This window comes from Manis javanica, chromosome 5 (assembly GCF_040802235.1).
Source record: "Manis javanica isolate MJ-LG chromosome 5, MJ_LKY, whole genome shotgun sequence".
NCBI lineage: Eukaryota > Metazoa > Chordata > Mammalia > Pholidota > Manidae > Manis > Manis javanica.
Window position 1 is genome coordinate 27,108,390 of NC_133160.1, and position 15,827 is coordinate 27,124,216.

The window sequence follows — 15,827 nt, forward strand, 5'->3', positions numbered from 1 at the left end:
CTGCTGGGAAGCCCCCCTACCCACTCCACCTAGCCAAGTCCTGGAGCTCTACTGCCAGGAAGCCTCCCTGATCATCCCCGTCCACATGGCTTCCTTGGCTTCTGAGCCCTGGTTCAGACTTCCTGTTCTATGTACTGTATGCCTTAGGCTGCCTTGAGGACAGGGCCTAGTTAGGTCTACAGTGGCCATTTTCAAATAAAAGTTGGGAACCTGTGCTCCAAGCAGGATGTTTCTGCTTTGTTACACATTTATACAAACGAACTTCAGAAGCCTAAACTGGGTATCCAATAGGCAGCAAACACTCAAACTCCCTAACATTGCCCTTGGCAGACCTGGGTAGTCAGCCACTACACCCCTCCTGCTGGGAAGCTCAGAGTCCTCTCAGCAATGTCACAGGCAGTGACTGCCACCTGGATTTGGCCTATGAGGTGAAACCTCTGTGACATCTGGAATGGTGCTCCCTGAGGGCAGGGGCTTGGATATGGGCCTCTTACCCCTGGGGCCTAGTATCATGCCTGGCACAGAGGATGCTCTTAGTAAGTATTGAATAAATGAATGATTGCCCCTGCTAGAAAAATTGATTGCTGTTATGAACTGAAGACCTCACTCTTATTTAGAAAGATGGGCTGCACTAGGGCATCTGAGCTGTGACGTTGCACAGGTTCCTAAACCTCTCTTGAGCTTCTGTTTCCACATCTACAAGTGGGAGGAGTGACACTTGCCTTGCAGGCTCGTCCCGAGGATTGTGAATTAATCATAGGTGCCTCGGACACAGCTGGCTCTCAATCAGTGTGAGTCTCCAACTTCCTCTTGGAATCAGTCCAGCTACAAGTTACAGAGATACCAATCCCCTGGTTCAAGTGAAAATGGAGGTGCTCTTCCTAGAAGAAGGGGGAATGGCTTCTGGGCAGAGAGAAGCACCAGCTGTGCACTACTGTCTCAGCAAGGAATCCAGATGGTGTGGCAAGACCCAGGTTATGTCACCACAGCTGCACATGTACCACTGAGTGACGGCAGGAAGATCTGTGATGAGCTCCTGCACTCGGGGCACTCTGCTGGGCATAGCACAACCCATCTAATATTGTTCACAGTGGTCCCAGATTCACAGAGAGAAGCACCTTGCCCAACACCACACAGCCTGCGTGGTAAGGAGCCGCCCAGGCTCCAGGTCTGTCCCATCCCTGTGCAGCTGAGTCATAGATTTCCCAGGTGTTAGCTGAGGGAGGGCCAGTGAGTCAGAGGCCCAGGGGCCTGCCTAACATTCTCACGCTCCTCACACTTCTACCCTACTTAGTCTTATGCATGGAGGCGCAGGCACTTTGCAGAGACCCGTGCATGTCCTCACAGTACCCCAAAGTGATATGCTGGAGGGGGCAGAGCTTACTGCATAGGCTGTGGGATCCCAGCCTGCCTGGATTCTAATCCCTACTCTTGGACAAGTGACTTTACCTCTGGGCGTCAATTATATCACCTGTGAGAAGGGGAAAATGATTTTATTGGTATTGATTAGCACAAACACTCACATAATGCCTGGCCCATGGGAAGTGCTAACTAAATTTGAACTACTATATCCATGTTACTGGATTATTACAGTATCCACGTGAGGAAAATGTGTCCCTTACTGCTCTAAATGTGAGCTAAGATCAAACACAAATTACCTGCATTGTTTCTGGAACCTAAGTCCAGGTTGGACTCTCACAGAGATGGTTGCTCTAGAAGTTTCCAGCAAGAGAGAAGCTACCATTTCGAGAGGTTCCTCTGCTGTGGTGGTTCAGCCATCTGGGCCCTCACCTTTCTCCTCAGATCCTTTCCTTCTCCAAATGCAGTGGCCCCAGCTACTTGCAGCAGAGACCGCTAGGCAGGGGATGCTTTTGAAAAATAGAGGTCCCAGGGGCCCACCCAGCCTCACGTCACCCAACTCTGGGTATGTGTCCAGGAATCTTCATCTGACTTATCCTTTCCCGTGATTCTGATGCAAACCACACCGTGAGGACTGGTGTTGTGCGTCTTCCTGACCCAGTGTCTTCTCAAATCCAGTGCCTACAATGTGCTAAGTATGATGCAAGGGGCTTTCCATTCCTTATCTCCTTTAAACCACAAAACACAAAAAATGACCATTGGGAGTCTTGTGACAGATAAGGAAACAGGTTCAGAAGTATGCTGTGGGCGGTGATTGGACATATGGTAAGTTGGGGAGCTGGGATTCTTACCCAGAGCATTCTTGCTTTCCCTTTGCAATGTGTACACATCCCATAAACACAGCTTGTGCCTCCCTGGATCTGGGCCTGGGTCTAATTTTCTATATCCCTTGCAAAAGCTGGTCACTCCCGCCAGCCTTCTTGGCCAGATGCATGGGAGGGGCATCTAAACACATACAGGCAACTTGGAGTGGAGGGTGGTCAGCCGTTTGGAGGAGAGCCTTGAAAGGGAGTGTCATCTGTCCCTTTGTCAGTCCCTGCAGAAACTGTCCCTGGTGGCTGCAGACCCTGGACGCGGGCCCCACCGGAATGGGGCTCTGTGCTCCTGCCTCGCTGGGTGGTGGGTTCACCCATAGGTCTGTGCTGGGGGCACGTGGTAGGTGGGTCCTGGGTCATGTGCTTTCTCTTTTTCATGGCCATCTTTACTAGAAGCCTCATTAGGTGGGGACTCACCAGACATAGGAAGGAGGTGTGAAAACAGGACAGCCAGTAAGAACAACAAATGTCCCCAGAGCCCAGGAGTGGGTGGGGGAAGGCCCGCCAGTTACTGAGGGCTGCTATGAGCCAGGCATGGTGCCAGGTGGCTCACATTCATTAGCCACAGGAATAATGCCCAGTTGATGGGGGTGAGAGCTCAGGCCCAGCTTGACAAGGCATGATAGCGGTGGGTCACACTGTTGAACTCTGGTCCATCAGACACCTGAGCCAGGGCTCCAGACCAAACAGGACGTACGTCATTGCTTTCAGCCTCTTGTGATGGGGACTAGCCCACACAGCCAGACTGCACACTCGTCTTTCCTGTGCCTCCTGTGTGACCCCGAAGCACCCTGAGAGGGAGACAGTATTATTGCCCCATTTTATAAATGGGGAACCTGAGTGCCGGTTGCGGGGCTTGTCTGGCTCATGGAACTGTCAGTGTAGGGCTGGGGTGTCTCCCCACTGGCCTTCTCTCCCTCTCTGGCCCTCAGCTTGGGGAGTCATGGCTGTCCCTTGGAAGGCTGCAAGGGGAGCCAGGTGGGGGAACTCCCTCTTCCTACCGTTGCTTGGCAGAGAGCCAGCATCTGGGGGTGGGGGTCAGGGGGTGTGGGCTCTGGCAGTACCTGCGCAGGAGAAGGAACACAATGGAAGCTCTAGAAGGTGTATGTTCAAGGCCCCACTTCTCCAGTTAGTCACTTTGGCCAAGAGTTGCCCTCCTCTGTGGCTGAGAAATTTCCCTAGACCCCAAAGCTCACCCAAAAAGATCACTTCCAGGATCTTCTGTGACTTACTTGATACAGCAGGGCTTCTCTCTAGCTGAGCACAAAACCATGTGAGACTCGTGGCACACCTCCCTGGGGAGTCTGTTTTTATAGGAGGCTACAAAGCATTCATGACGTACTAAAACATGTTCCAAGGCTTGACAGTTTTCACATTCGTTGTACCACCTGTACCACCCCAGACGGCTGCTGGTGCTGTGGACACGACAGCTACATTCCGGGCAGCAGGAAGGAGGAAGCGAGACCACAAAGTAAAACCCCCAGCTGAGTCAGTATCCTATAGGAAGCCCACCGGTAAGTCGAGGTAGACTTCCAACTCACAGGTGGCAAGACATCCTCACATGGCCACACAGCTGCATGGAGGAAATGGAGTCTGTTGACTGGGCATTTTGCCATATAATATGGGGGTTCTGTTATAAAGGAAAAATGGGAGTGTGGATATTGGGGTAACAAGCAGTCTCAGCCACTCATGCCAAGATGTGCTAACATCCAACAAAGGGCAAATTCAGGGTCCCCCCAGTCCCTGCTGGGCCTGAGATGCCACAGATACCCAGCTTGGGCATTCAATACTGTATATCCAGGGCCAGACTGCCTCCCCGTTCTGCACCCCGGGAGGCAATACTCTGCTCCATAATCATCCCAGGGCCAGATACCAGGCAACGAACGACCACCCCTGTAGCCCAGGGCCCACTGAAATTATTCAAACTAGCCCCTCCTGAACTGTTCACCCTGCCCTGCCCTGCCTTTACCATGGAAACCCGAACAAAAGTGCGCAAGCATTTCCTGGCCCCCACTCCTGTCTTCCGCCCCCCCCCCCCCCCCGCCACCACGCCACCAATGCCCCTGTCTCAGCCCTGTGAGTGTAAGACACTGTAGCCCAGAGCCTCTCCTGTGTCTCCTGTGGGGCCACACCTGGCTGGCCATCTCGTGAAAAAATACAAAACAGGTCTCCAGACACAACATCCTCCACACCACTTCTCAGCTCCACCTTCGTTTTGCTTTCTGGAGATTTGTACTAGTCAAGGCCGGCTAGGCCCTGCTGCGGTAACAACCCCAAATCCCATGGCTCCTGACAGTATTTCTCGCACAAGGCATGTCCATGAAGGGCTGCAGGCTCTTCATGTCCCCCACTCCAGAGCCCAGGGCAGTGGGTCAGCCACCATGTGAAAGGCTGTCAGTAGCCATGGCAGAGGGAGAGAGTCTCCATCTGGCAATTAAGTGCTCCAGCTGAAGGTGACAACTGTCCCTTCTCATACTTCAGTGGCCAGGGCTAGTCAGTGACCTCACCCAATCACAAGGGGACAGGGAGGTGCCATCCTACCACAGGCCTGGAGGGCAGAGTATGGGAAATAATATGGAGAATGACGTTAACAAGAACCCCAGGCCTCCGGGGTGTCTGCCAGGAGGTGGTGGTCACCTGTGTAGGGGCGGAGGAAGCAGCTGTGTCCTGGGAGGCTGCTGCCTTGGGCCAGCTGGGACCTGCCTGGGGCCCAAGGGGGCTGGAGAGGTGGAAAGACAGCTGACAGTCCAGAGCCTGGGCTGTGATGCCAGAAGCCTCAGGTTCCACTTCTGTAAAATCAGAGCAGTATTTTCTCACCTGCAGAACTTCAATGAAGATAAACTGAAATACATGAATGGAAACGTGCCTTTACTCCCAGCAGCCTTCCACAGAAGGTGATACTTTTTGATGGAAGAGGCTTTGTCCTGCTGAGAGCCCTTTGATGAATCTGGGTAGGCAAATTGAGAGTAGGAGCTTGACAAGAAGGGGCAGGTTGGAGAGGTTTATTTTAAGACTGTTTACAAAAGAACAACATATTCCCTAAGATTTCTTTGGAGGTAACTCTATTTGGGATGACTTTGGGAGTTGATGGAGATTATGGGGGCATCCAAGCCCCTTACACCCAACCCCAGAAACTGGGAGCAGATCCACTGTTCTCTGCAACAGAAAATTTGGGGGTTCCTGTGGCAGTTCACAAGATTGGGGAGCAAAAAGGGAGGGAAGGAGCAGGAAGGCAGCATGATGGGTAGAGGCTGGCAGGTAGAGTCATCTCGGGCGGAGGGAAGGTGACAGGAGGGCACTTCAAGAATAGGCTCTGAAGCACTGATATGAAAAAGGCCCCAGCTCCTCACTCCTCAAATACTGCATAAGCTCCCTCTGCTGACAGGAGGTTCACTCCTGCACCATGGGCACCGGACATGCTGCCCTGGGGTCATGCATGTCAACGCCAACTTGTGAACACTCAGGCCCTCTCTGCTTCCTTAGCGTTGGGGTGGGAAGGGAGAGTAGCAAAAGTCACGTGCTGGTAGCTGCCCAGTGAAGAAAGACGTGCTGCTGAGGCGTGGATTTACTCTGCAGAGCCCCAGTTGGTGGCATGGTTCCTCTTCTGAGCAGAGAAATGGGGGAAAGGGTGGCAGAGAGATAAACATCGGGAATTATCTCATTAATCTGCCTGGCCATGCCATTTTGCAGATAAGACAAACTGAGCCCTGGAGAGGTGGGACAACTTTCCCATAGTGACCCAGACAACCAGTGGTACAGTCAGGGTGAGGAGCCACACCCACCTTCCAAATCATCTGAGGGAAACCAGGACACAGACTGGGAAAGCCTTGCCCAAGGTCACACAGCAATTGGGCAGTAGAGCCAGGATGCAAGGCCTCCAGACCGAGGTCTCCTGTGGCTGTCGGCCTGGGAAAGCTGCCCAGCTCTTTCACCTGCTGCTGGCCGCCTGCTGGAGGAAAGCATGAGGCTGCTAGGGACAGGCAGCATGAGTGAAGAATTCCTCGGGCCCAGACATTCGGTGTTGAACTGGTCTCCCTCGCACCCTGTTCTGAAAGCCCACCCCAGCGGGACAACAGCTCTGGGGACACAAGTGCCCAAGGCAGGAAACCAGGAACCGTGCTGGACTTAGTGCACGTGTGACCTCACTTGACCCTCAGGCCGCAGGGAGATGTGCGCTCCTTCCTGTTCCTATTTTTCCAGAGAGGACCCCGAGGCGACTGAGGCCCCAGGGCTCGCACCCCGGGTGGAGGAGGCGCCTGGACAAGCGCCCACTGCTGCGTTGGGGAGGTGGCCTGGAGCCCGGATGCTTTCCCCGCCTGGGCTGGAGCTGCTCCCGCCCGATCCCGAGCAGCCTGAGAGGAAGGCCGGAACAATGGGCAGCCGCTGCGGCCGGTCCTGGGTTCCGCAGCCAGGGTGGGTACGGCTCACGGCCAGACAGCCAGTGGGAAAGAGGTCCCTGTGCAGGAGACTAACAAGATCAACGACTAACATCGTTTGAGCACTTACTGTGTGCCAGGACCTGCAGTAAACGCCTTAGATGGATTATCTCATGGATCCTCACCTTACCCTCGATGATTAGCCCCATTTTACAGATGAAGAGACTGAGTGAGGCACAGAGAGTTTAAGTAAAATGTCCAAGGTGAGTAAGCGGTGGAAGCGTTATCTGAGCCTGGGCATTCGGGCTCCAGATCCTGTGCTCTTAATCACCATATATTTATATACACGTTCATGCTATATATGCTTTCTCATAATTTTCTTTTTTCACTTATATCATTGACTGTCTATGTCATAGCATAGTCCTCAGTTAACATCCTTGTTTAAAGTCCTACGATGCTGGGAAGATCTCGTCCATGTGCTCTGCCCTCACCCCATATGTCTTCCCACCAGCTGAGAGGCCTGGATTTCAAACCCTGCTGGTACTATCATTAAGATATGTTCCTCTAATTTAAATTGGTGACGACATTAGTGACACCAAGGGGTGCCAGAGGGTGCTTAAGCCCCGTCTAATATCCATCTGCAGCCTCTCTTCCACCCAAATTACACACTATCTAGATCAAATAATGTGCTTATTACACAAACGAAACTTTATAAAGACAGGCTTCCTCTCACATCCAATCAGATTGCAGCACCCAAGCCCCTCCCCCAGAGACTACAGAGACAGCCCCGCTAGTGGGTTCACGCCTGCGCTGTTCTGGGCTTTGAACACAAGGTGTAAAAACACTGGGTTTCTTAGCATCTGGTTGAGTGAAGATCCAGGGTCACGGAAGACAGGAAAGCCCAGCCTGGCCAGGTGGTGACAGCTCCAGAATCTCCAGAAGCTATGGATGGGCCAGCTGGAGCAGATTAGAAGCGCTGGCCAGTAAATTACGTAAAATTTCCTTAATTTTACATAAGATTAAGGCCTTAGACTGGGGCCCCCAGTGACTGGGTAGGCCTGTAGGAATCTAGGACACTTATTACTTGTCTCCCACCTGAGACAGACTGGGAGACCCCAGTGCAGTGGGGGCAGGTGTGGGCTAGAGACTTGCTAAAGACACCACTACAGCTGTTGGGAAGAAATCCCTTTCCTTTGGGGGTTGCTGATGGGCTTCTCCTCCAAGAGTGACAAACCAGCTGGCGTCCCCCTTCCGAGAGCCTCTTTGGCCCTTACAAGGCCAGCTGGGAGTGCTGGATGGGAGCTAAATGTCTGAGATTTGTGTTCCGGTTTCATTCCCACCTGCGGGCTACTGCAAAGGCGTCACTCTCCCTCTCTGCGCCTCTAGTTTCCCACTCCTGCCACACCAGGGATCATCCAAGACTCTTCTCGCTGTCGGGTGCTCTTAACAATGATGCTTCCCTTGTGGGGTCACCTGAGCTGCCCAGTGGATGATCCAGTAGAATTCCCTTCTCTAAATCGTCCTTGTGCCCCCCATTATTATCTTAACGGATGGCTGTTACTTGGGGGCCACCCAGCATGCATTCCACCTTCTTAGGGTAGCAGCCACAAGTTTTCTCAGGGGAAGCCTCCCTTCTCCACCTCAGCCAGGTACAGTGGATGAAGTTGACTATACCGTGGATTCCAAGGGGAGGAGGGTGACCTGGGGACAAAGGCCTGCATTCCATTCCCTGAGCCTCCATGGAGCTGTCCAAGTGGTAGTCATGTGACCCAATTCCAGCCAACAGCAGGCCAGTGTAGGAGTGTGGAAGCATAAAACCTGGGAGGGCTTGCAGCTGGAGCTGCTGACAGCCATCCTGCCCCTACTGGGAGTGGGGCTGTCGGAAACACGATGGAGCTATGGGCCGAGAGCTGAGGGCCTGCTGCCGTAGCTTAATCTCTCCAACTCTGCTGAGCCTGAAGCCAATGCCTCCCTTTAGGCATGTTCCTTGGGCATCAATTGTGGGGCACATCCTCATTCCAGAAACATCAAGATGTGGCGGGCGGGACCAGTGTGTCAGAACTAGTTACCCTCGAGTTACTATTTCCTATGGGACAGTTAATGAGCTGATAGCAGAGGTATGACCTTGGGCAAATCACACCTTTTCACTTAAGGCAGTTTGACTTGTGTTTTCTGTTGCTCACAACCAAACTAATGTTCTGTTGGGTTTACTTGCTTCTTGACGCCATCGATTAAGATGATTTTTTTAAAGGAAAATATATTTTATAACTGCTTTTGGTGAAAAAGGATCTCCAGTGTGTCTTTAGGAAGCTGACAATAGTTTGTTTTCATTTATAAAATTGCATATCATGGTCTCCTTTGGTGATTTTTATTAACATTCTTCACATTCAGAGTTTAAACTTTCTTCGGATGAATTTGGCAATTTTTACTTGTAATTGCATTGGCTGACTGGTGACAGCTTTCTGTACACTCCAACCTATTTCCATGTGCCATCATTTTAGAAGTCACTTTAAGTGGTAGTTAGGGTTCCAATCTGAAAAAGCAATGTAAACCCTTAGAACAGTGTTGGTACATAAGAAGTGCCCAGTTCATGAGCTAGTATTGTTTTGTTTATTCTAACTACCACCCTTTGAGGTAAATATCATGATACTATTTTATGGTTTAGCACATTGAGATCAGTGACAAGGGGCATGTCCAAGGTCATTCATCTAGGAAGGAGGTAGTAGACCCCATCTGGATTCCAGCCAGAGGCTGGGCTCCTAACCACCCCCTGTGGGATTTGGGGGTTAAGTTCTTAGACATGGGGAAGGGGAAGGTTATGCTCGCTCACCAGCCATACCCGCTGGTGAGTGGGTATTTCTTTACTTGATTTCTTTACTTGACATTTCTTTACTTGATTGTGGAATCCTGAGCCTTTGAAAACCCCCGTGAAGGAACATAAGTCCCCAGGAGGGAAAAGATTTGTCTAAAGCTGTATAGCCAGCGAGTGACAGGGCTCAGGCTGGACCCCCATTCCCTGACTCCTCACATGGTCCTCAGGCCTCACTGCCCTCTGCCGTGGGCAGTCCCTTGCAGCACTGCATACTCCAGGAAGCCCTGAGCAGCCCAGCCCACATTCCTGTGCCTTGCTCTGGCAGGGTCTCCACACTTGCTGGCATTTCAGAAATGCACTTTGCATTCAGGCCAGCCCTGAGTTTGAGTCCCTTCTGCCACTTATTAACTGTAATCCTGGGTTCATTTTCCCTTCACTGAGTCTCAGTTTCTGCACCTGTAAAATGAGCTACCAAAGCTCTTATCACAGGGTCAGTGTGAAGTTTCCAGTGAGGTCAGGGCTGAACACAGTCCGGCACCTGGCACGGAGTTCACCTTCATGCAGCAGCCATTTTTCCCTCCCCCGCCTCACCAATGCAACATACTTATTGACATTAATAATCACAAAATAAAATGAATAATAAGAATGGCCAGAAAAGAAATGCAGATAGTGGCAATTTTCTTTTATTGAACTTTGCATATAAATAATTGTGGCAGGGAAAAATAACGAACTAAACCAATGCAATATTACAGTATTAAGAAACAGTAATGAACTAATACTTTAAAGTCACATTTTTCCCCCAAAAGGAAAACACCTCATTAGAAAACACTTGCAAAAGAGTGAATCTGGGAGACTCAGAGTGGGAGTTGCACATGGAAGGACAGGGCAGTCACTCACATGCTGTTCCTGCCCTTCACACTCCATGCAGTCACCGCTTATCTCACATTTGCTGTTTAAATGCAGGCCTGTGGGGCATGGGGTGAAGTACCAACCGTGTCTGAGGCTGAGTTGAACCATTCCAAGTTGTTGACAGACTTGAAACAGATGCCTGTACTTGAGTCTGGGTGTGTTGGGAGCCAAGTGTATAATGAAATTCCCTGAATTAGGTTCTATGTAGAACATAGTGTTTATTACAGGACAGTTTTAAAATGTGCTCATGTCATATTAAAGGGTAACAGTAACGACAGTGATTCTGTAGAATATAGACCAACAAAGGAGTTTTCTGGGGGTGGAGGGGTGGGGGAAGGCAATGTAATAGTTGACTTTGGTTAGCAAATATAAAAAGCATGCCAACTTTTAGTAGGTTCCTTATTGCTTTTGCACTCTACCCAGTCTGGAGAAGCGGCTTACCTTTTCAATCTCCTAACGTTCTTTCACAGACCACAAGTTTTTACTTTTAATGAAGTTCAAAGGAATTCATTTTTTCTTCTATGGATTGTGCTTTTAGTGTTGAATTAAAAAATTCATCACCAAACTCAAGGTCACTTAAATTTACCGTTATGTTATCTTCCGTAAGTTTTATGTCCAATTGTCCTAGCACCATTTGTTAAAAAGATTTTCTCCATTGAATTGCCTTTGCTCCTTGTCAAAAATCAGTTGTCTGTATTTGTGTGTGTCTGTTTCTGGGCTCTGTATTCTGTTCCATCAGTGAATCTGTCTATTCTTTCATGAATACCATGCTGCCTTGATTACTATAGTTTCTATGGCAAGTCAGGTGGTGCCACTTTTCTCACTTTATTCTTTTTCTTCAGTATTATGTTGACCATTCTGGGTCTTTTGCCTTCTTATACACACTTAGAATCAGTTTGTCAATACCCATGAAAAAGTCTTACTGGGGTTTTGATTGGGATTGTGTTAAATTTATAGATCGAACTGGATAGAACTGATATCTTGAAAATATTGAGTCTTCCTATCCTGTACATGGACTGTCTCTCCACTTATTTATATCTTCTTTGATATTTTTCATCAGTTTTATAATTTTCCTTATGTAGATCCCATACATACTTTGTTACCTTGTGCCTAAGTATTTCATTGTTTTTGGTGCTAATGTAAACACTATTGTGTCTCTAATTTCAAATTCCAACTGTTCATTGCTGGCATACAGGAAAGCAATTAACTTTTACATATTAACTATATCCTATGACCTTGGTATAATCATGTATTAGTTCCAGGAGTTTTCAAGTGTTTGGGATTTTATACATAGGAAATCATATCATCTGTGCATAAAGATAGTTTTATTTCTTTCTTCCTAATCTGTATATCTTTCCTGTTCTTACTGCATCACCTAGGACTTCAGTACAGTGTTGAATATGAGTGAGGAGAGGGGGCATCCTTTACTTGTTTCTGGTCTTAGGGGAAAAGCATCCAGTTTCTCACCATGAAGTGTGATGCTAACTGTAGGTTTATTGTAAATGCCCTTTATCAATAAATTTGAGAATATCCCCTATTATTCCTAGGTCACTGAGAATTTTATCATGGTTGTTGGGTTGTGTCAAATGCTTTTTCTGCATCTATTGATATGATCATATATTTTTCTCCTTTAGCCTGTTGATGTGATGAATTACATCAATTGATTTTGTGCATTGAACCAGATTTTCATACCTAGAATAAATCTTACTTGGTCATGGCACATAATTCTTTTTATACATTGCTGGATTTGATTTGCAGATATTTTGTAGGATTTTTGCATCTACACTTATGAAAGGTCTGTAATATACTTTCTTATAAATGACTTAATCTGATGTTTTAGTATTAGGGTAACACAGGCCTCAGAATGAGTTAGGAAGTGACCGCTCTGCTTCTGTTTTCTGGAAGAGATTGGTATCATTTATTCCTTAAATGTTTGTTAGAATTAGTCATTGAAACGATCAATGACTAATACAAGATTATTAATTATTGATTTGATTTAATAGATATATGCCTATTTAGATGATTTATTTTTCCTTTTGTGAGTTTTGGTAGTTTGTGTCTTTGAAAGAATTGGTCCATTTCATCTGTTATCAAATTTGTGAACATAAAGCTGATCACAAAATTCCTTTATTATCCTTTCAATGTCCATTCTTCAGTAAAAATGATCCCTCCTTCATTTCTAAAACTTGTAATTTGTGTTCTCTTTTTGTCTTGGTTAACTTAGCTAGAGATTTATCAGTTTGAATGATTTTTTTTTCAAAGAACCAGTTTTGGTTTTTTTTTTTATCTCTTGATGATTAGTGAAGTGGAGCATCTTTTCATGTGCCTGTTGGCCATTTTTATTTCTTCTTTGGGGAAATGTCTGTTTAGGTCCTCCACTCATTTTTTTTTTGAGAAGGTATCTCTCATATTTATTGATCAAATGGTTGTTAACAACAATAAAATTCTGTACAGGGGACTCAATGCACAATCATTAATCAACCCCAAGCCTAATTCTCAACAGTCTCCAATCTTCTGAAGCATAACGAACAAGTTCTTACATGGTGAACAAGTTCTTACATAGTGAATAAGTTCTTACATGGTGAACAGCGCAAGGGCAGTCATATCACAGAAACGTTTGGTTTTGATCACGTATCATGAACTATAAACAATCAAGTCAGATATGATTATTCATTTGATTTTTATACTTGATTTACATGGGAATCCCACATTTCTTAGTTTTTTGTTTTAATAAAATGCTGAAGTGGTAGGTAGATGCAAGATAAAGGTAGAAAACATAATTTTGTGCTGTAAGAGGGCAAATGTAGATGGTCAGGTCTGTGCCTATAGACTAAGTATTAATCCAAGCTAGACAAGGGCAACAAAACATCCACGGATGCAGAAGATTTCTCTCAAAATGGGGGTGAGGTTCTAAGCCTCACCTCTGTTGATCCCCAATTTCTCACCTGATGGTCCCCCTGCGACTGTGCCTGTCTTAGGTTGTTCCTCCCCTGAGCAATCTTACCCATCTATGGCTAACCAGCCATCTTCTGGGGCCATACAGGGAAATGTAAAGTTGGTAAGTGAGAGAGAAGCAGTATTCTTTGAAAAGGTTAGCTTTTTACCTCTTTGTAGATTGATGCCCGGCTTCGCCCATTTTTTAATCGGGTTATTTGTTTTTTGGATGTTGAGGTGTGTGAGCTCTTTATATATTTTGGATGTTAACCCCTTATGGGATAAGGCGTTTACAGATATATTCTCCCATACTGTAGGATGCCTTATTGTTCTACTGATGGTGTCCTTTGCCGTACAGAAATTTTTTAGTTTGATGCAGTCCCATTTGTTCATTTTTGCTTTTGTTTCCCTTGCCTGAGAAGATGTGTTCAGAAAAAAAGCTGCTCATGTTTATAGAGAATAGAATGAATTTTATGTAGTAGTGTATTAACTAGATTTATAAACATTTAAAATAAGCAGACTTACTGATGTGGACCTATATTTGTTCTCGTGCCCTCAGCCCATAATTATTAAAGGTAGTCCTATTTGCAAACGTGTTCTTATATGTATGAACACGTACCTGTCACTTCTGTAAAAACTGGCATCGTTGTGTGTACCCTTTGCTGTATCTTTCCTTAATTATTAGTACTTCATGGAAATCCCTCCTAATTGCTGAAGTCAGATTCCCCCCCTTGAGTGCTTTGGTGATGTTTGAGTGCAGGTGTATTAATTCAGCCGTTCCTATTCTGATAGCCATTCATTTTTGCCTCTATGAACAATGCTATCGCAATGATTCTTCTAGTCTTCATAGATGGTCTTCATAGATGAGCAGTTTAAGTCACTACCCACCACTCTACCCATTCCACTGAAATAAATCCTAATGAATGCCATGAATCTTTTTTGAATGAAAAATAGAGAAATGCATGATTTAGACTATGGAAACACCTCCATAATCTTGCCTGCCAAAGATAACTTCCATTACATTTGGAGTATATTTTTCCAAGCTCTCTTTCTATGCATGTGCCAACATACACATGCACATATTAACAGAGATGGACTTTCGCATTCATTTCAGCTTCTTTCAGTGGTGGTCTTTAACTGCTGACCTTAGTGGCCCTCTTCTTACCATCGGGGCCCACCCCGACACAGCCAGCCTTCCTCAGTGACTCACTGTCTTGTATGTACCTCCTCCTCTTCTATCCCCTAAACTGTAGCCAGTCCTCAAGTTTCACTCCCCATATTTCCAGGTATTTGCACTTTGTTACTAATTGGACAGCCCTGCATCGCAGGCATCAGGCCGCTTTCCCTCTCTGCTCCCTTCTCTGGGAATGTTTCCAGCGTTTCCCAGGGTTGCCCTGGTTCTTGCTCCCGAATCTCCTTTCCTGTGGCCCCGCTCTCTCCTTTGGCCCTCGCACCGGAGCTGCGCCGGGGCACTGCTAGGTTGGACGCTCTTGGCCCTCGTCAGCCCTCCTCCTCCTCCTATCTGCATCTTGCACTGAGGCATTTCATGAGGCCCTTCAGGCTGCTCAGACTCCCTGGTGAAAGATAAGATTCTCCATTCTGCTTCCACTTCTCTTTTCCCTCTTCTCTTTCACTAGGCCTTCCCCCGCTGCCGGGAGCTCTGTGTCAAGCCCAGCTGGCTCATTCGCTCTGTCCCCTGAGCGCCTGGGCTTGACTCTTTCCTGGCCGTCCCCTGCCATCCTAGAGTGCCCTCTCCATGCTTGCTGGTGGGACTCGCTGAGGAGGTGCATGGACACTCCAGTAATACTAACCAGATCCTGACTTCCTTCTCATATGGAGGTGCCACTGTCCTAGGAGCATGCCCTCCCTAGAGCAGAGCTCTGCGGCATGGACCTCTCCCGCTGCTGTGAGCAGGGTTCTGCCAGCTCTCCCAAAGTACTCCTGTCCCCAGGGGTATTGGAGGACAGGTGAGGATGTTTGTACTGTCATGCCCCATCGTACAGCATGTGTTTAAAACCTTTCGATACGTGCCTGCCCCAGTACCTTGTTTTCCTAATCTGAATATAGTTGGACTACCACATGGCCTCGAAGCTGCTTCTAATTCTGTAAAACCTGTGGTCTTTTAGGAAGCCTCTGGCATTAAGCCAGGAGTATAGTAACTGGAGAAGCCCCAGGGCTTCAGCAGGACACCTTCACTCCATCAGAGGAAAGGAGTCTCACAGGTGTAAGGTTGGAAAAAGCTCCCTGCTGGTGAAGCCCCTGGGGAAAGGGGATGCTCATCAAATGCATTCTGGGTGTCCATGGGTATGTGGCAGCACTCCCCACCCCCACCTTGACCCTGACTTCTTTTCCACCCCCTTGTGACCGGGCTAGGTAAGCCTCCCACATGATCCTTACAAAACTGGAGTTAAAACAACTATGATTCCCTATTCTAGGTCAAAAATCAGTGTCTTCTGAAGACTTGAGAGAGAGCCCTCAACGTCAAAAGGTAAGAAAATTGCCTGAGTTGATGACGGGAGGAAACATTCTGGAGCTACCCAATTGCTCATCAGCATAGAAGTC

At 47.6% G+C, this 15,827-nt stretch overlaps 2 protein-coding genes across 18 annotated transcripts in view; one reads left to right on the forward strand and one right to left on the reverse strand.

Moving 5' to 3' along the window:
- The window catches only part of LOC140849506 (uncharacterized), a 139,641-nt gene that overhangs the window by 112,883 nt on the left and 10,931 nt on the right, over nt 1-15,827 (forward strand). For 10 of the 16 annotated variants that reach the window (XR_012131425.1, XR_012131418.1, XR_012131426.1 and 7 more), the window contains one exon: nt 15,701-15,753. Coding sequence is in view for 6 of the 16 variants with exons in the window: in XM_073236791.1 (XP_073092892.1) it covers nt 15,701-15,753 (53 nt within the window). In the remaining 10 variants the exon portion in view is untranslated. Of the gene's footprint in view, nt 1-5,669; nt 6,874-7,629; nt 8,260-15,104; nt 15,233-15,391; nt 15,495-15,700; nt 15,754-15,827 lie in introns of those variants that run through there. The other 6 variants (XM_073236793.1, XM_073236794.1, XR_012131420.1 and 3 more) reach the window with 5 other exon arrangements.
- Nucleotides 1-15,827, reverse strand: part of LOC140849515 (syntenin-2-like) — a 137,805-nt gene that overhangs the window by 17,815 nt on the left and 104,163 nt on the right. The gene's annotated exons all lie outside the window — the stretch shown is intronic.